Here is a 20,192-nt window from a genome sequence, read left to right as displayed (position 1 = left end):
AGAACATTAACAGCAAACACAAAGTTCCCACAACAGCTTCTCAAAGAAGGATGCTCCCTTCAAATACCAGTGAGCTGTATGTAAGGTCACCTCCTCCTCAGGCTCTCAGAGGTTTCAGTACTTTGGTACTTCCCTCCCCCTTCTTTGGTGGGGGCAGGGGGTAAATCCTTATGGAGTTGAAATACACAGAGGTTTACTTAAGCCAAATGTTTTATTTATTTAGGCACCAGGGCAAGGGTTAGAAGGCTGGAAAATAATTCAGCAGGTAAGCTCTAACAAGCACAATAAATTATTTTAACCACTACTGGTGTTATAAATACTACACAATGCAACACGTCACAGCCTAAGCTAATTAAGAGCTTCCTGAAAGTAAACATCATGATACAGAAGTATCAGTCTAACATTCCCCCAAAATATAAATTAAGATTCTTCACATGGATCAAATCTTCTCACCTCTACAAGCAAAAAGCTTAGCAGAAAACAAACCACAGAATTCAAAGAATTCACAATTTATCAGTGATCAGGGAGAGAGAAAGGGTTGATGTCACATTTTATTTTCACTCTACTTCATCCTTACTTTCCTTCTTCATCTCATAGTGGCTTCAAAGTTTGCCAAGCCATAGCAGTCTACAGACCCAACTTAGTATATGAGCTTACTCTAAAAGCAAGTCCCTCAGACAAGGCTTACCAACCATTAAGGCAAAATAAACCTGCATTTACCTAAAATTCTACTTAAAAGTATTAAAATGAGACTACAACATTTAATTAGTGATGTTCAAGATGCATCACAGAATACTTTGCAAACAGCTTTAAGAGTACTGCACAGGAAGAATATGATCATTAACATCTATTGCAAGAAAGCCTTGCCACAGAACCAGGAAATACATTTTTTCTACTACTCATTATGCTGCTTCCTAAGGCAGTTCTAAGGATTTTTACCTCCATCCTAATAGTTTTCCCAGGACAGTATTTTTGCTAGTCAGCATCTTGTTTGAAAGCAGTATCAAGATTTGGATTTTCAGAACATTGTGCCTGGCTGACAAACAACTGAATTTTAAGAGTTCCCACAATCTAAGCAAGTTGTATAACTGCATGCAGCTGAACTTAAATTAGAAGTAATCTAAATAACAGGCTCTTCCCACATGACACACCGAAAGATGTACATAGGTACTACTTGATACAGATTATGACTGCTGCTACCTTCAGATTTAAATAGTCACATGTTTCTGAACCAATCTTCCCTCTCTCCCCCCTCCCCAGACACATTTGCAGAAGTAGCTTCCAAATTCTCACATAACTTTAGTACTCTGTAGCAGACTATAAAAATAGCTAAAACAGACACACAAATATGCATAATTTAGTCAGCAATAAGCTTAACACTTATGTCACACAGCTTCAAACCCAGACCTAATCCTTTTTCCACCTGACAATGATTAGGCAATTACAAGACTTCACTTACAATCAGATCAAAATCATCCTGTATTTCTTTATTCCTACAAAGAAACAGGCATGACTGATTTGCTTCTTCTAGGGTACCAACATGCAAATTGACAGAGCTACTCAGTTTAGTTGGTAGTAATTTGATAATCTACACAAAGTTAAGAGGCAATTTCTTCCACAGGTAGTAAGTAACGTGCAGCAGATGCTACATAGGTTTTGGAACGAGGGCCAAAATTAAAGCCAAAAAAACCCCAGTCAGTGGAGTCCAAGCTACCAGAAAAAGGAACACAGGCTAGACAAGGCTCTTCAAGCTGGGCTCAGCAGCAGAAAGCCAGTCTGCCTGGACTCTGTTCCTCTTAGCAAATTATCTTGCTCACAACACACACTGCCCTGCAAAGGCAGTGATAAAAGATAAGGGATTGAGTCATGCTCCCTTCTTGTGGGACTCTTGTGGCTTCACAGCTTTTTCAGGCCACTGTAGCATCACAAAACCACCCAGCTCCCCACAAACGCTGGGGCATATGTGGTAGAGTATGTTGTGACAAGCAAGCTCTCCAGAAGCCCACTTGAGCAGACACACCAGGGGCTAGGGACAGCAGAGCTCAGGTCACCGAGCAGCATCACCTGCACCCCGCTGCTGCACAACGAGCACGGCCTAGCGCCCATCAGTGCTCGCCGCGCTGTACCCGGCACTGCTGAGGGCAGCCGCTGGAGCATCGCTTCTGACAGTGACAACTGCTGTGTTCCCTGCGCTCCCTGCTCTGCCATGGCCTGACTCGAGCTAACTGCAGGTGCCCCGGACCGCAAGCCGGCCCTTCCTGCGGATGACAACAGCAGCGAGCTCCTTCCCCAGCCGGGTCCCGGCGGGTCTGCGACACACGGGACACCCGGGGGGCCTGGAAGGCTGACCGCCATGCACAGTGGGGCTCAACACGGCGAGGACCGACCCTGCCGCGGCAGTCACTGACCAGGCCATGTGTCCGCACGGCCCGACCCCGCCGCACTCCGGCCCGGGCAAAGGCCAAGCACGGCCCCACCACCGCCCAGGCCGCGGCCGAGCAGCCCCCAGGGCACGGCACGGCGGGCCGGGAGCGCTCCCCGCTCCCATCCCAGCGGGACGGTCCCGGCGGGAGCCGCAGGCTGCCCGGGGCGGGAGCGCTACTCACACCACCACCATCGCCTCCCGGCTCCCCGGCCGCAGATCCGCTACTGCCCGCCTCCCCCGCCGCTCCGCGCCCCGGCCAAGCCCTACCGGGGTCCAGGGCGGGCCCGGCGCGGCCGCACGAAGCCAATGGCTGGGCAGAGGCGGGAGGGAGCGGGCAAAGAGCCGGGAGCACCGCGGGATCGCTGCCTGCGGAGGCGGAGCCTGCGAGGGCTTATAGGGCCGGGCCGGGCGCTCCCCCCATGTGACCGCGCGGGCGCCCAGCTGGGGCGAGTTAAGTGGCGGCGGCGGGGATCGCCGGCTGCCCGGCTGCCGCTCCCCAGAGCTTTAGCCTTGGCTTTTTTGATTTCTTATTTTTTTCTCCTCCATCCTCGGCGTTGGGCACTTTTCAAACAGCAGCGCCCCGCTGAGCGCGGCGCAGACCGAGCCGTCCCGGCGGCGCTGCAGGCGGCGGGGGCGCGGGGAGCGATGCTGCCTGCCCGCCCGGGCTCCCCGCCGCCCGCCCGGGCTCCCGGAGCCGCCGGCGCCGCCTGACCAGCGGGTAAGGGGGTGCTGGATGCAGGCGCGACCCGAAGGCAGCGCTTGCCATGTGTGCTGGTAGCGCCGGGCTGTGGCAGCGCCCGGGGCCCGGCACTGGGTAAGGCAGGGCGGCACCGGGCAGGGCGGCACCGGGCACGGCCCCCGCCGCCACCATGGTGAAGGAGGAGTGCAAGGCGCTGCTGGACGCGCTCAACAAGGTGACCGCCTGCTACCGGCACATGGTGCTGACCATCGGCGGCACCTCGGACTCCCAGAACCTGCGGGAGGAGCTCAAGAAAACCCGGCAGAAAGCTCAGGAGCTGGCGGTGGCCAACAGGAACAAGCTCACCACGGTCCTGAAGGACAAAAGCGTGAGTAAGGAAGATAAAGCCGAGTTCGAGAGGCTATGGGTGATTTTCTCCACGTGCCTAGAGATCTTGGAGATCGATATGAGGAGAGCCCTGGAGCTGGGCCACGAGTTCCCGCTGAACGTCCCCAAAAAACACCTGATCCAGACGGGCATGAGCGGTGGAACCTCCGGCGTGGCCGCCCGCGCCATGAGCGTCCAGAACATGAAATACGAGGCTGAGCACAACATAGACGTGGTGGATTTGAAAGACCTCGAGAACGAGATCAACCAGGTAGGAGAGATGATGTACGAGATGGAGATGAAGGTCAATGTCCCCCAGTGGACAGTAGAGGCTAAGCAAGACCCGGGGGCTGAACTGAAATCCACCATCAGTGTGGGCGCTTCCTCTATTGGCATGATCTCTGTGGAGGAAAATAAATCCTTCTGCGATATCAGCAAGGTTCTAGCTGGGATTATTTTCACTGCTGTGCTCATTATCGCTATTGTCCTGGCAGTGTGTGTGGTAAAACTGTCTTAGGGTGGTGCAAGCTCGTCTCTGGAGTGTTTCATGCCTCACCTTCACTTCCAAAGTGTGTTACTTGGATGAACTGAGAATTTTAAACGAGCACTTGAAAGAACAAAGCAGAACTTTTGCCTCTGGATAGCCTAAAATGCACTATTTGTTTCTTCATGCTTTTTAAGAAAAGGGATGCAAATCAGCCTGCAGAAGAGAATGTCTTCGTTTACTGGACTTGTAACAGTTAAGTGAAGTATCAGGGTATTATCGCTACTGGCTGTAACAGGGATTTGCCTGCTATTAATAGGTCACTATTCTCAGAAGCCTGTGGTTTTTGTTCTTCACTAGGCTCTGGTGTTTGCTGCTGGTCACTGTTTACAGTATTGGAGGGTAACATAAATTTGATGGCTAACATGGGTGTTTTGTCTGACCAACTGAATAGAATACTTCTTTTTTTCCATCAAATACAGAACGTATTTCTTGAGCAGAGGAAAGGGCTAAGGATAAAAACCCCAATAAAAGAATGTAACCAAGCTCTGTTTTAAATAAGTTAATGGTTGGGGACGGGGGAGCAAACAGAACGATGTTTGATACCATTACTGTTTGTTGATTTAGACTGGAGTGTACGGAACCCAGTTGCATGAATTGGCACAGCACATATCAATGACTAATGGCTTTCCAAATCCAGAGAGAAAAAAGGGAGAGTTGCATATTCAGAAAAATACTAGCAAGCCTCATGGTTTTCATTCACATTTACCACAGTTTTATCTTTCCCTGCAGAAAGACTGATTCTTGCTACTGATTTTAATTTTTCTTTCTGAAGCAGCAATTTGTACTCCCTGATTAACTATGAAAACAGGAATGAATGAATCTACCTACAGCAGATGCAGTAACAGGGGAAAATAGGTTCTAGCAAAAAGAAATGATGTTAAGTTAAAGCAGACTTTCCCAATGGGATCCCCTCTCCTGTGGACAGGGAGGGACTGATGCTTGTATGTGTACAGCCACATTTCTGCAAGCTCCCAAATTGCAGAAATCCAGACAAAGCTAAAAATGTGTCTCAGTTTCATATCTCAGTCATTTCTGATTAATCATCTGGGAAACAGGAAGCCTGTAGGATTGGTCCCATTTGATAAAACTACAATTCTGGAAGGGAAATGCAACAGCATTAAACTCTCTAGTTCTTCCCGTGGAATTGTCAACATTTAAACATAAAACTGTGGGAACATACACTTACTTAGCAGAGAAGCTTTACAATATTTTGTAAAAAGGATTTATGTGTTATGGTATTTATTATTTACTTCTGGAAGTACCTTCTAGTGCTGTGAACACACTGTATGTTCAGGAATGCTTGGTACATGTGCTACAGTGCCATAGGTGTATGGGGCACTCCACAGCCAAATACAAAGACTCCAAAATACTGGGGGTTCAAGAAGTCATTTTTCTTCATTGATTATTACAGGAACATTATCAAAAAGTAATAATCAGACATGTTTTGTGAACAGTCTTCATGCTTGTTAAATAAAATTGACAACATGCATAAACACCTAATATTTTTAATATTTTTGAGTTAAGAACTAAACATACTTCAAGAAACTGCAGCAAACAGTTTAATCTTTAAAACTTAACTGGATTTATGGGGGGGAAGTGTATTTGAATCTGGTCACTTGTAGGTGAGGAAAAAAATAGTAAGCAGAGGCCTGAATTCAAAGCTACAGATTATCCTTATGTTGAAGGATAATGTGAGCTCTGCACATTGGTCCAGTCTAACTCCATTCTCTCAGGAATTCAGAATGTTCCAAGACAACTCCACATTCCTTTCTGTTGTGTCTCACTCTTTCCATAGACTATGTTTTATGTGTAGTTAATCTATGTCTGTAGAGATCCCTGAGAGCTTTCTAACAAAGCCAGGTCTGTATTTATCGGTGCTACAGCTCCAGCTTGCCTAGACAAGCTGTAATTGCTGAGTGTTCATTTAAATTGGATGATCTCCTTCACAATCACAATAAGTAAACATATTTAAGGAAAATACAGTAAAAGTTGCAGAAGAATGTAGCAATTTGGATTGCCACCTCTTGTCATTAAGGACCTGTGGATGTTTTTGCTTTTTGCACTCTCACTTTGTTCACAGGAAGGTAGAGAAGCCATTGGACTCTGTTCTGTGCTTCCTGAAAACTCCATAAACCTTGTGAAATCAGACCATTTAACCACATGTTCTCAAACCCCCAAGTCATGAATGCAAGTCTGTTTTCTGGTGTCTAAGTAGATGGTAACAAAGACAACATTCATTATCTTTTATCTTGGTATCTTCCACACACCTAACCATAGATAAACAGTTTATCCACGCTTAGTTGTGTAGAAGAATTTTTAAGACTAGGTCATATTCAAAAGCAAGCCTCAGTGGGTTGGTAAACTGTTACGTTTTCAGCCACTGCAGTTTTGGTTTTTTACGTGGATTTTTAATACAGGACTCAAAGAATTCATATAAATAGCCTATAAGTAGGAAGTCTTGCTTTATTATGAATATGCACACAATTACTACTTAAAGGATTGGCCTTGGAAAAAGAATTTTCAAATCTTAAGACAAAGCTATCTGCAAATTAATTCATCATTAGTATGTTCCTAAAAATCTGTATCATCTTATATTTGGCCTATCTGAAATTAATAATTAAACAGAGGATTGGCACTGTCTGCATGGATAAAGTGCTGCCACTCATCTCCTACATGTGTTTGTTCCACATGACAGAGTTTGGCACAACACTGCACAAAACCAAAAGAAAATGAAACCTCCATTGCCCAAAGTACAGAGGCTTCCTTTAAATTAAGAAATAGAGATACAGATTTGCAGTCTTCATTTTTTCCCCCTACTGGAATGCAACTGGAAGGAGACTGAAAATGCTACTTTGTATATGAGGGAATTCATACTTCAAAATACTCTATATTGAAACAGCATGATGAAAAAGCACATACTCTCATGTTGATTGGTGAGAATGTAATTATAGTACAAGAGAAGATGGTCATTGCTTAATTAATATCAGTGTTGATCTACTTCAGCTCTTTTGTCTTTATTCACAGAATACACATATTAAATTTGCTGTATAGTAAAATCTTACTCCTGACTTGAATTACACTGGATTTGCCTGTGCATGGGTGGCATTTTCTACACTTTGAATAACGCAAACCTGTTACTGTCACTATTTATTTAACTTAAAATAAAGTACTTCCTTATAACTTACTGGTTTGCTTGCAGCAGTAATTCAAATAAAACAAAATTGGTCAGAGCAGGTCCAGAGGAGGCCACAAAGTTGATCAGAGGGATAAAGCACCTCTGCTGTGAGGAAAGGCTGGGAGAATTCAGCCTGCAGAAGACAAACTTTGGGGTGACCTAATTGTGCCCTTCCCGTGCCTGAAGGGAGCCTGCAAGAAAGATGGAGAGAGCCTACTCAGAAGGGATGGAGTCACAAGGGGGAATGGCTTCACACTGACAGAGCTGGTTCAGATGAGATGCTGGGAAGAAATTGTTCCCTGTGAGGGCAGTGAGGCCCTGGCACAGGGTGCCCAGAGAAGCTGTGGCTGCCTCATCCCTGGAAACGCTCAAGGTCAGGCTGGACAGGGCTTGGCACAATCTGGTCTGGTGGAAGGTGTTCCTGCCCATGGCAGGGGTTGAAACCAGATGATCTTTAAGGTCTCTTCCAACTCAAACTCTATGACTCTTTGAAAAGCTGGAATATTAATATATCTTATCTGTAGTAGGCTCTTCTAAGCTAAAGTTCCTGTTTCAACCACAGTAATAAAAGTAACGTGCTAAGCCCTGTCATTAGTTTTGTAAACAACAACACAGCCTTCTCAAGCTCCCAAAGTTGAATAGTGATGTATCATACACTGCTAGGGAATTAACAGTCTGAAAAGCCAGGAAATCCCTGCCTTAGGAAACAGCTACAAAAACATTTAAGCTAACAGATGATTCTGCCTTCAGCGCTGGATGTCCAGAGTTAAGTACAGAACCACTGGCTTGGACAACCTGCAAACCAGACCAGGCTGGACTAACAATTGGAATCCCCTTGTGTTAGGATCCAAACTCTGTCTCTTTCAGCCAGCAAAGCTGGCATTTACTTTAGCAAAAGATTTACACAACCTAAGGAGTATGAAACTTGGTCCTGTGCTATTGGTAGCAACAATGATCAACAGTTGTATCAAACCATCAGAACTGAGTCTGTTAAATGCAGCAATTTGTATTTTCATTCCAGAATTTCCAGTCTATCACCATAAAAACCCATTACCCTTTTTTCTGGTTTAGGAATATAGGACCATAATTAAAGTTTCTCTTGATGTTGCAAACAATGTAACATCAAATTTCAGCACTATGAATATAACATAATTAGTTTCAAAATTCTTCATGTAAGTATGAAAATATTTTTTACAGTAATGCAATTATTTAAAACTGGACTAAATGACTGATGTAATTAGCTTTCAGATTAAAAATTAAACATGTGCTTATTGTTCGTAGAGAGGATTGGTTACAGGCTTGCTTTTCCTTCTCTGGAAGGTTTGTGTTGTTTATGTTTGCTTTCCAGAAATACCTTCTATTTAAGTGCTAATGGAACTCCTGGTCAACATATTTACCCTTCACAGATTTTCATTATGTAAAAAGTCATTCAGTAAGACCAGTGGATTACAGATCTCTAAGTGCTTTCTCTCAATACGATTATATAAGTCTTTTAATACAGGAAGAGATCTGGACAAAATAGTTCACACGTGAGCAGCATTTGCTACAGTAAGTGTACAATAAAAGTGGGATTAGAAAATAATGTTTTTCATATAAAATTATCCACATGTGTTTAGGGAACAACAAAAAAAGGAAAGGAGATGAATATATGTAGTAAATACCAAAGTTTGCTTTTTGTTATATACAACAGCATCCCAATGTTAAACTACAGCTTCTCTATTAAAAAAGGAATATCTTATGCCCAGTGGGACAGAGGATATAAAATATCCCTGAGTGGAACTGACTCCATTCTCTTATTATGTCTTACAGAGTAAGAGTAAAACTATTTTAATTTGCTACATGCTGTTATCCATTTTACAGAAGACAATCCTTATCACCCCCAGTTCCACACTACAATGACTTTCTCCTGGAAGAAGCAGTCCCACATGGCTGGATTCCATCACCCATCCTCACAGCTCGCTGCTGTGGTACTGGGTGCAGCTGGGATGTGGCTTTAGCAGCTGCCACTGCAGAACCTGTGCAAAGGTGAAAAATCCCAGGGCATTTAGCCAGCACCAGGGCTCTGGTGGATCCTCTCAGGCAGCCAAGCACGAGTGTTCCATGCTGGAAGCAATGTGACTGCAAACACAAATCCAATCACAACCTCTCTGAAACCACCACCCACAGAGGCCACTTACCAAATGCAATTATGTTTATTTCCCTGTTCCATCCATTTGTGAGAATATCTACTGTGATTTACCAGAGTGACAGAAACTGACTTCTCAGCCCTGCACAGGGTCAGGTGGGTTTTTGTTTTGTTCTCTTTCCTTGAATTGTATGTTTTATTTACACTGCATTGCATGACATTATTTATCGTATACTTGAATCTCCACCAAATTAAACAAAGTCACAAATCCTCTCAGAGCCAGGTACAATTCAGCTGCACAGAAATGAAGTCACCGCTGTAGTATAACTGTGCTCTGTTATTTTGATCATTTCCACTGTGCATGAAATTATCACTGCAGTCTCTGATCAGTCAGGTCTGTCTCACACACGAATGTTCAAGTAACACACACAGTTGAACTCACTGATGTGCCACAGCACTAAGAAACCACAGCCAAACAAGTGACTTTAAAAATCATGGGGCTTTTGAAAGAATAATAAACCTTGTATATTACAGCCATCTACAAATGTCTTGAGAAAAAAAAAATAAATGCAATTTCTTTGTGTGATCCAGAAAAATCTATACAAAAACAGCATAAACTTTGGGAAGGAAAAAAACACAAGAAAGGGGAAATAAAAAAAAAAAAGGCAAAAGAAAATACTTAACTATTTATACCATATAAAATGACTGAGGACTGCCAGAGACAGCAAACATGATACTCCCTTAGCAACTTAATCTAATATGCTAATTGCAGGTGTAACTTTAGATATCCACATTTGAATTCTGGGTCCTGGAAGGTGTTTCAAATGATTCATCAAACAAGCCAACAGTACTCAGTCTGGCAAGAAATTACATGTGTGAAAACTATTCACATAACTAAAAGCTGCAGAATTAGAACCATAATTTCCATTTCCATAAAATGTGTAATCCATTTGGTGCCTGTTGGAGATGATTAGATGATGGAAGTAGAACAGTTCCAGTTGTTAATATTATCTGTAACCTAGTTTTCTCATCTGCCTAATTTGTTGGAATATCATATTTTGTATGAGTTTAGCTGGGTTTTTTTTCTATTTTTCTTTTTACTCTATATAATGGTTTTATAATCATAAACCTGCATTTCCTACGTAAGACATTTATTCACAATATGGAAACAATACTTGAAAACCTATACAGTGAATAATCTATTTACTTTTCATATTAATTATTAAGTCTGCCTATTCGTTGACATTATATGAGCTAAACAATCTAAAAGCTTTAGCATGTCATTTTGAAGTGACCTGGAGGTATTTGAAATACCATTTGAAGTAGCTGGAGGCAATTAAAAGATGTGTAGATGGGGCACTTGGGGACATGGTTTAGTGGTGGACTTGGCAGTGCTGGCTTAGTGGTTGGACTCAATGATCTTGGGGTTTTTTTCCAACCTAAATGACTCTGTGATTCTACAATACTGTAAAATAAGCCAGTTTTAGAAGCAGTAGACAAACCTAGGGAAATCTCTGCATTTTTTGATACTTGAAGTTGTCACAACTCATTGTTGTAGACACTGCATCTGCATGGGGACAAAGATGCATCTAAACTAAACCAAGAACTGACTCAGTATAATCATCTCCAACCACAGGACAGCATGTAAACTAAACTAAATGATGAAATGTTGATGGACCTTGTTTTTCATCTGAAATTAATTATTACAGTGGTGAAATCTGCACTGACCTGTCTGGGCAAAATAATTTATGCAATGATGTAACAGAAGGAATGAAGTAATTTGACTGCTAAGTAGTGTAATCACATAGGAAAAAAACCCCAGAAAATTAATTTGAGATTCATTTCTATATATCTAGTGACTTAGACTTTTTTTTAAACAAACTTAGGCTTTTTCTTGTAAGCAGTAACTGAACTGTAGAGAAAAATGTTGAAGTAACCCCTGCATTGCTGAAATATGATGCCACAAAGAATTATTATCAGTGCAAAAATTTTATGGTATTTTATTTGATGTAATTTTTGCATCACTCAGAAGGGTTTCTTTTTCAATACAACACACCTGGTTTTGAAAACAACCTGAAATACAAAATTATTTGGGGCCCAGTAAGTGCACAGTTGTATGTTCTGGCATACAAGAAACTAGAAGGACAGCTGAATTCTTTACTTTTTAGCAAAACCACCTTTTTTTCCTTCTTTAATAATTTAATTTGGAGGGGACCTCTGACTCTTTCTCCACTCTCACACATGTATCTAGCTAACTCTTGCTATGGGGAGAGCTCTCTTCACACTGAAGTGCCCTGGATTCCCAGCATACAACTGGCCCTAGAAGCATCATGTCCTTGTGCTGGAATCCTTCCACAGAGTAATGTCACAAACTGGTGTGCTTGGTTTAGGATTAGAGATAGATTTTCTCAGATTTTCTCTTTTTCTGAAATCACTCATAAAGCTATAGAATATTTAAGTACAAGTGAGATAAGCTCTGCATTCTAGCAGAATATATTGAAGAAAAAAATCATCTGAGCTTGAGATGAAGAAACATGCTCTGTAGATAACCTTCCATCTAATTTGCCTTTAAGAGTTATTCTATATTCATGTGAGCTACCTCCAGCAGGTCAGCTACAGCTTTGAGGGGGCAGATACACACTCCAAGAGCTGATCTTTTGCCTTTCTTAGCAAGAAACTGGAAGGGGGCAGAACTTCCCTTTGCATCCTTTATCTTTGCTCACAGAGTTTCTGAGTGCTCAGAATGCCCTGCAACCTCCAGTCCTGATAACTGGGTCAGGTAAAGACTCACATGCTCCTGGAATTTCACACAAGATGACTTCAGCTTTGCAGTGAATGGATACTGAAATAATCTTCCTAAGATAATTCTGAAAGAAGCCAAAAAAGCTGCCAGCAATAGGGTGAATCTGCTGACCCTCAGGTAAGGAATGGCACCTTCTTTACAGGTGATTTATACTGCAGAACTGTGTGGGAAAATGCAGCAAATGGAGCAGGGAAGAAAGTTTACCTTAGCTTGCACTTGGCTGTGTTTAGGCCCAAGGAACTGCTCAGGATGCTGAGCTCAGTCCTGAACAGAGCTGTACCCCCAGCCCTGGCATTCTCTGGGTGTCTGAGGCCACAGCACTGTGCCAGCCACACATCCCATTTGCAGTGCCCTGCAGGAATGCCTTGGGAACCAGACCCATGATGTTTAGTACCAGTGGGTGCCAGTGAAACCAGGGGAGCTCTGATCAGGGGGATAAAGCACCTCTGCTAGGAGGAAAGGCTGAGAGAATTGGGATTGTTCAGCCTCAAATGTGATAGCTTTGGGGTGACCTAATTGTGCCCTTCCTGTGCCTGAAGGAAGCCTGCAAGAAAGGTGAAGAGAAACAATTAACAAGGGCCTGGAGTGACAAGGGGGAATGGCTTCACACTGACTGAGAGTGCAATATTGGGAAGAAATCATTCCCTGTGAGGGCAGTGAGGCACTGGAACAGGTTGTCCAGAGAAGCTGTGCTTGCCCCTGGATGCCTGGAAGTGCCCAAGGCCAGGTCTGATGGGGCTTGGCACAACCTGGGATAGTGGAAGGTGTCCCTGCCCATGGCAGAGGAGGAACCAGGTGATCTTTAAGGTCTCTTCAAACCCAGACCATTTTATGATCCTATGCTTCATATGCCACGGTATCCTTCTTTACATGCATACTAGCACTTGAGAGCCTTTAGACTGTGCAAGATAAAAAACCCCAAACCAATATTCCAGTTAGAAACTTAGAACACTATAACCACTGCTATTCTCTGGTATCAGATTTTCCTAGATATGTTCTAATGAAATTATGCTCCAGATATCAGATATCACATTTCTGCCATACTAAGACAGTTCTGTATATGTGTGGGTATTATATCTGATTTGAAAGTGACACCATTCATTATTGGTACATGAGTACTTTCTACTTAAAATGTCTTTATGCTGAAATGATCTGACATAATGGACCCTAAATCTTTTTGATTTGCCATCAAGCTTATTGGATGTTAAATCTTAGAAAACCTCAGTAGTTTATTAATATTTCACCAGTAAAGCAGCTTTTAGGCAAAGCACATTCCTAACAAGATGTTTGCTTAACGCAGTGAAATAGTTAAATACACAAAGAGTGCAAAGGGCAAACAAATATCAAGATGAATGTCATGATTTTAGATTCAAAGTACTTTAGTAGAAAACAACAAATTAATGAGCTTTGTGCTTCAACTGCCTAACATGGTAATTACTGATGAGCAAAAAGGATAAATTAGTGAGGAAAGGGCTGCTCAGGTTAACAGATATCATTGGTTTTGCTTGTACATTCAGTGATAAGCAAGGGAAGGACAGGGAGGCAGGCTTGTCTGTTGTTTGGCCATTCCTTTCAGCAGCATCAGCTGGCTTGTCTGACCTGCCCTGCCCACTGCAGGCAGGCACCAGGGTGAGCTTATGGCCCAGCTGTGTCTGGGCACACCGCAAGGTCATTTTTGGATTTGTCAATTGACATGATCCAGCATCCCCCTGCTTCAGCTGCTTCTAAACTTCATTTCAGTTCCAGTGACACACATCTCATAAAGCACCAAGTACAAGCTCAAATACAAAATCAAATTGAGAGGTTGTCAGAAGCATGTATAGGTACGTGGATATTTGCCAAATGCAATCTGGCAAGAGAAGGATTATGGATGGGAGAAGGATTTTCCATGTTACATGTAAATACCATTCCTCTCAAAACTTCTCAACCTGTGTCATCACCTTTTTTCTGCTTAAATTTCTTACAAATTAAAGAAAATTGAGGAATCAAAATCAATTAACAAAATAAAATGTTTCCTAAAGGTTCAAAGAACCTTTCAAGGTTTTGCTACCTTGCTGAATATTTGTTTTTCAGCTAACAAGGTACTTAAAAACCTCAAAACAGGAGAGCTCTGTAATGACAAGCTGAAACTCTACATACTCCTCCCGTTTGGAATGTACTAGAACAAATTCAAACAACTTGGCAGACGTCACATTTAACTACAGACCTAAAATGACTTTTGCAGTCAGCGTGGCTTGCTGTGGCATCGAGATAAGGAGATTTCTGCGAGGCCAGCTGGCGGGTCAGCAGCAGCATTACCACACAAAGCCGAGTCCTTGGCTGCTGACCCCGTGCTGACTCCCGGGGCTGGCACTACAGACCCTTCCCCGCGCTCAGGGCGGTTCTGGGCTGCCAGGCAGCTCCTGCACATTCACACCTTGCGGTGCTGGAAACACTCTCTGTGCTCTGAGCCCTCAGCAAGGGCGAGCCAGCCCAAGCCACAGCCTCCCGAGCCACTTAAAGCCATCGCCTCGTTTCTCCCGGCCATCACTGCCTTAAACCCTCTGAATTTCCTTAAGCTCTCGTCCCCTGAGGACACCCGCTACTTACCGGCTTAGGGCTGAGGCGGGCTGAGGCATGCCGGCGCTGTCCCGCCTCCCGCGGGCCTCCCCCGGCGCAGGCCCGCCCCGCGGCTGCAGTGGCTCCTCCGGGGGCGCAGGCGGCGGTGCCGGCCCGCCCCGCCGCGGGAGCGCGGCTGCCCCGGCGCCCTCCGCCTCGCCAAGATGAACCCGCGGCTGCGGCACTGGCGGGAGGCGGCCACGCTGCTGCTGGCGGCGGGCACGCCGGGCCGGCCGCCGCGCTCGCCGCTCGGCCCCTTCGACTACGAGCTGCTGCTGCTGCGCCGGAGCTCCCGCAGCGGCTTCATGCCCGGCGCCCACGTGTTCCCGGGCGGACTGGCGGAACCGGCGGATTTCTCCGCCGAGTGGCTGGGGCTGCTGCCCGCCTCGCCGCACTGCGGGCTGGGCGCCGTGAAGCCGCCGCCGCCCGGCTGCAGCCGCGCTCCGCTCTTCGCCACCGACCGGGAGAGCCTGGGCTCGCAGCTGCCGGGGGAAGTCGCCTTCCGCATCTGCGCTCTCAGGGAGACCTTCGAGGAGGCGGGGATCCTGCTGCTGGTGCCGGGGCGCGGGCCGGCCCCGCCGCTGCCCGCCGAGCGCCTGCCGCCCGCCGCCGAGCTCGGGGAGTGGCGGCGCCGGGTGCGGGAGGACGCGTCCTGCTTCCTGCGGCTGTGCCGGCACCTGGGCTGCGCGCCCAACATCTGGGCGCTGTACGAGTGGAGCAACTGGCTGACGCCCGTGGGCAGGGCCGGCCCCGGCGGCCGCCGCTATGACACGGCTTTCTACCTGTGCTGCCTGCAGCAGCGGCCGCCACACGTCTCGCAGGACGACCAGGAGGTGACAGCCGTCCTGGTAAGGGGGGCCGGGGTGCCCGGCATGCAGCACAGCCCGGCCGGGCGGGTGTTGCGATGGGAGCGGCCGCTCCTGCCCGAGCCCTTCTCCCACGGCCCCAGGCTCCGCCGAGACTGTGCCCTTACACTTCGAACAGGCATAGAATCGTAGAATGGTAGGAGTTGGAACGGACCTTAAAGCCGATCTAGTCCCACCCCTGCCATGGGCAGGACACCTTCCACCAGAGCAGGTTGTTCCAAGCCCCGCTGTCCAGCCTGGCCTTGCACACTTCCAAGGGTCCAGGGGCAGCCCCAGCTTCTCTGGGTACCCTTTGCAGGGTCCCACCACCCTTACACTAAAAAAACTGCCTTCTAATATCTAATCTAAAAGTCCCCTCTTTCGATTTGTACCCACTGTACTCCTTGTCTTGTCACTACAGTTCCTGACAAGGGTCCTTTCCCAGCTTCCCTGCAGTCCCCTCAGATACTGGAAGGTGCTGTGAGGTCTCCATAGAACTGTCTCTTCTCCAGATCAATCCAAGCCCTTCTGACAAACCTCCTTGAGATGTGAGGAAAGGGAAGGGAGTTTTACCTGCACCCTCTCCGCTGGACTCCTGGAGCTGCCACCATCACCAGAGGTGCAGCTGCAGCAGCTGTGGGGAGAGGGTTTTTTGTGAGGTCGTTGATGTGATCCGTGTCACATCAGGTCCCTTTCACCGTGAATTACTGTCTCTTTCCAGGGCAGTTGACAAATACCATTTTTTTACATTCATTCCTGCAATATAGCAGGGTTGTCACACCTCCTCAGTATGCTGGGAGAGATCCATGTAGTATATCCAGGTATATTCCAGGACTGCATGAGATGCTAGTAATTTTTGTCTTTTGGAATTACTTGAAATATTTTAAGTAATATGCAAACTTGTTGAAATAGCCTACTAAAAATTTTGACCTTTTTTTAACCTTTTCTTTTTTTAATTGAGTGTGTAAAAGTAACAAACTTCATGAAGAAGCTCTAAGAGAGCTCAAGGTTGGGTACATTAGGGTCCTTAAGTTTTTCTAGGATTCTGAAAAGTTTGATTGCAAGTTAGAAGTAGATGAGTAACCAGACAGTTCTGTAAAAGCCTACTTAAAATTTTGGTATTTCTGATGTTGCTGTATTTATTTGTTTAACAAATTCTGCTACAGAAATTTAAAAGTACCTGAAACCTTACTTTCAAGAGCTCATGTTGTAATTTTGTTAATAATAGCATAAATCTACTGCAAATGATTATGCATAAATTATTAAATTCACCATGTGAGATGAAATCAAGATTACCAATAGTGTAAACATGCAGAATTATGATGAATAGCTGGGTGTTGATGCTCTGGAAACAATGCTTCTAAGAAGCAGATGTTTAGAGGTACTTTTAAATCTCAAAGCATCAGTGGCAGCTTCTGGTAATAGTGAGTTTAATGTTTTCTGTTGGTTTCAGTAAACTTTCAGTCATGGCTCTAAAACAAATGTCATTTTTAATCCTGGCATGTCTGTGTGTAAAATAAAAATTTATTTTTATTGGGAAAAAATGAGTAATTTTTATCGATTGTTTGTTTTTCAGTTTTAAGAATGTCTTTGTTGTTACTTTGGTGTAGCTTATGCATGGTTTTTATTATATCCAGAAGATATGGTCCATTGCAAGCTCCTTTGCTGAATGGACTTCCTTGCTAAATGACTTTTCAGTTTATTCAGACTTTCTATCTGCTACTGACACTACTATTTCAAGACTTGTTTTCATCTTCCAGTGGTCGTCACCTCCAGAAGCCATCGAACGCTTTAAGTCTCAGGAGATCTGGTTTCCTCCACCTCAGTTTTATGAATTCTGCAGGCTGTGCAACTTCTCTTCCCTCAAGGAGCTGCAGCAGTTCAGCTCTGCACGGGCTCTGGAGGGCTGTGAGCGCTGGATGCCCGTGATGCTGAGTGCTGCAGATGGATCCATCCAGCTGCTGCCAGGTAAGGACACACTGGAGACTTCTCCTAAATGCACAGCATCTCCTGAATGCTGTGTGCTGAAGCCACATGACATAACCATCCTTAACTGAAAGGAAAATACTCTTTAAGTCAAGTTACTGCATGCTGTTTCTGCCTTGTTTGCTATAGTTGTGACAGTGGCTGCAGTCAGAGACAAGCCAGGGCATCAGGCAGCACAGTTATTTCTTAGTTGCTCCTAATCTCATTGTCTCACCATTGTCGTCACATGTGTATTTGTGAAGAAATTCCAGCATTTCAGCTTTGTGTAATCTGAAGGGTGTTTAAAAACTCCTTCCTTTAGTCCTTTTCAGTGGGAATTCTCCTTTACTTCAGGTATCACTTTGTGAGGAGATAGGAATCAAGCACAGCTGCAGTATCACACCTCCCAGCTGCAGTGATAAGGCACTGGACTAAAGCCATACCCTCAGCCGTCTTCCTCGTGCCCTTTCTCCTGCTTAAGTCTCTCTCATTTCATAATCATGTGCATGCAGCATTAAGAAAAGCTGCATATACTATTTATTATTTTCTGCTTTTTAAGTTTGTTTTTCATTATGCTTTCCTTTTTTTTTTTCTTTTGGTCACAATTTCTGTAGGATTTCTGTATTTGGGGCTTATTGTCAGTCTTGCACAAGAGTATAATGCCTTGATATGGCAAAACAATTACTTACTTTAACAAAATAGAACAAAATACATTTCTGTTCTTTATATCTTTATATAAAGATAGTCCTATCTTTATACCCATGAAGAAGTGCTTGTCCTGTGCTCAACCTATTGTATACACTCCTGTCTGCCCAGGCTGTCATTACAGCATATTAATAGCATATTACCAGGAACTCTGGAACATTCAACGTGCATTGCAGTGTCATACTTCTGACATTCTTCAGAAATGTATGATTCTGTCTTTAAGTCTGAAGATGTTTAGAGGCAATTTACTTTGCATTGCGAAATACATTTCCACTGATTTACCTATACTGATAAATCCTAAAAAAATTGCCTGTGAAAAGGCTGAAAAATAAGGTTGGCTATCTATAACTAAATCTTTTTTTCTACCCCCAGGAGATGAGTTATATCCAGAGGATCCAGATTATACTGGAGAAAAGAAAATTATAATGTCAACAGATAAGAAGGTTGAAGATCTCATGAAAGAGGGTGGGGTATTTCACAGGATAGTAATGAAAGACATCAACAATCTTGCTGTTTATGTTAATATTCAAGCAAAATATAAGCATATAAATCCACTGATGATAAAGTGTGATAATTCAGATTACAATAGTAGATTATAATATGTCTTGGGTTTAAATCTAGAATATTTTTAATTGCATATATGCTCACTGTGGTTTTGGTGCTTTTTAACTGTTGCCAAATAGTCATGAAAATATTTTCTGTCCTGCCAAAGCATTATATCTGTATGTGTATCTAATTTCTTGAGTCTTTAAAAACAGAGCAGTTGTGCCACTGTTGAGTCACAAAGGTCTTCTTCTCATTGAAAGTTTATATATATATATATATATTATAGTTAGAACAAGCAGAGAAGAGTTGAGGGATTCTTTTAGTATGCTTCCCAAAGTTATCCACTAGATAACTGCAATGTTAGAAATGGATAAAATCTCCCATTCCATATTTTTTGACGTTTCCCATTCTATTATTTCTTTCATTTTGGGGACAAGCAATGTATGTATAGATATAGATATAGATATAGATATATACATAAATTAACTATAAAGCACTTTTTAAAGATATTATAAAGTTAATTTTTATATTTTATATACTTAAATTCTTTCTACTAATGGTAATAATTCAAAACTACAATTTTCAAAGGTAGACCTAATTTAAAGGAAGTCATCTATAGAATTGAGTGCATTCTTTTTATCAATATATTTTTTTATCTTCAAGTTGTAAGCGATTTAAAAAAGTAAAAAGTGTAATTTTTTAGCTCCAAAAAGATATCAACAACTTAAGGGAATAATATTCCTCCTTGATATACCCACTTTTCATATTCTAACATCCCACATTTTGCTTCTTAACTACTTTACTAATATAACTGAGATTTAAGAACTTCAGAGGAATGATTGCTGCTTAATGTTTGGTTTGAATTTGTCTTTTCTTTTGTTCAATAAGTGGAGTCAATGGAGCAGTTTTGTAAATTATCTGGAAGGAGAATGAATGATGACTTCAGATTAGTCAGTAAAGTTGTTCAGAAAGCTTTGTTCCAGCTTTTGTTCTGTGTTTCAATTAAAACCTGTTCCTACAATTAGATTAAATTGCTTTGTAGCATTCATTTGGATTAAAAAAAATACTGAAAAAAAGGTGTGTCTTTCCCTTTTCCCTCAGAACATACCCAGGCTGGTGCAGGTTTTGCAGACCTTGTTGAGGTTTGTAAACCTGTGCTGAACAATGTCCACATAAGCAGAGCACTGTGTATTGTGCAGTAGAACACCTGAATATTCTGGCTGGGTGTGACGTTCCCTTTTCTCCTGTCACTGGAGACTTCACCTGCCTGCCCTGACTTCTCAAATGCAATGGAGAGTGCCCCAGGACCCTGGAATACATCTCATCAAGTCCCAAGGACTTGGCTATGTTCAGGCTTCTCAGATGGCCTTGAACTTGGTTTTCTCCTACAAT

General features: G+C 43.7%; 3 protein-coding genes across 5 annotated transcripts in view; 2 read left to right on the top strand and 1 right to left on the bottom strand.

Moving 5' to 3' along the window:
* The window catches only part of ANKRD27 (ankyrin repeat domain 27), a 55,714-nt gene extending 40,667 nt beyond the window's left edge, over positions 1–15,047 (bottom strand). For 2 of the 3 annotated variants that reach the window (XM_036390652.2, XM_036390654.2), the window contains exon 1: positions 14,731–15,047. The gene's annotated coding sequence lies outside the window, so the exon portion shown is untranslated. Of the gene's footprint in view, positions 1–2,692; positions 2,766–14,730 lie in introns of those variants that run through there. The other variant, XM_036390656.2, reaches the window with a different exon arrangement.
* Positions 2,872–7,222, top strand: RGS9BP (regulator of G protein signaling 9 binding protein). The gene has a single exon (XM_036390658.1). The coding sequence runs from the start codon at positions 3,295–3,297 to the stop codon at positions 4,006–4,008; it is 714 nt and encodes a 237-aa protein (XP_036246551.1). The 5' UTR covers positions 2,872–3,294; the 3' UTR covers positions 4,009–7,222.
* Positions 14,878–19,831, top strand: NUDT19 (nudix hydrolase 19). The gene is made up of 3 exons (XM_036390657.2): positions 14,878–15,587; positions 17,345–17,552; positions 18,627–19,831. The coding sequence occupies exons 1-3, from the start codon at positions 14,904–14,906 to the stop codon at positions 18,851–18,853; spliced, it is 1,119 nt and encodes a 372-aa protein (XP_036246550.1). The 5' UTR covers positions 14,878–14,903; the 3' UTR covers positions 18,854–19,831.
* Positions 19,832–20,192: the final 361 nt, after the last annotated feature.

Source organism: Molothrus ater, chromosome 12 (assembly GCF_012460135.2).
Source record: "Molothrus ater isolate BHLD 08-10-18 breed brown headed cowbird chromosome 12, BPBGC_Mater_1.1, whole genome shotgun sequence".
In the NCBI taxonomy this organism is placed as follows: domain Eukaryota; kingdom Metazoa; phylum Chordata; class Aves; order Passeriformes; family Icteridae; genus Molothrus; species Molothrus ater.
This window is presented reverse-complemented; position numbering and strand designations above follow the sequence as displayed.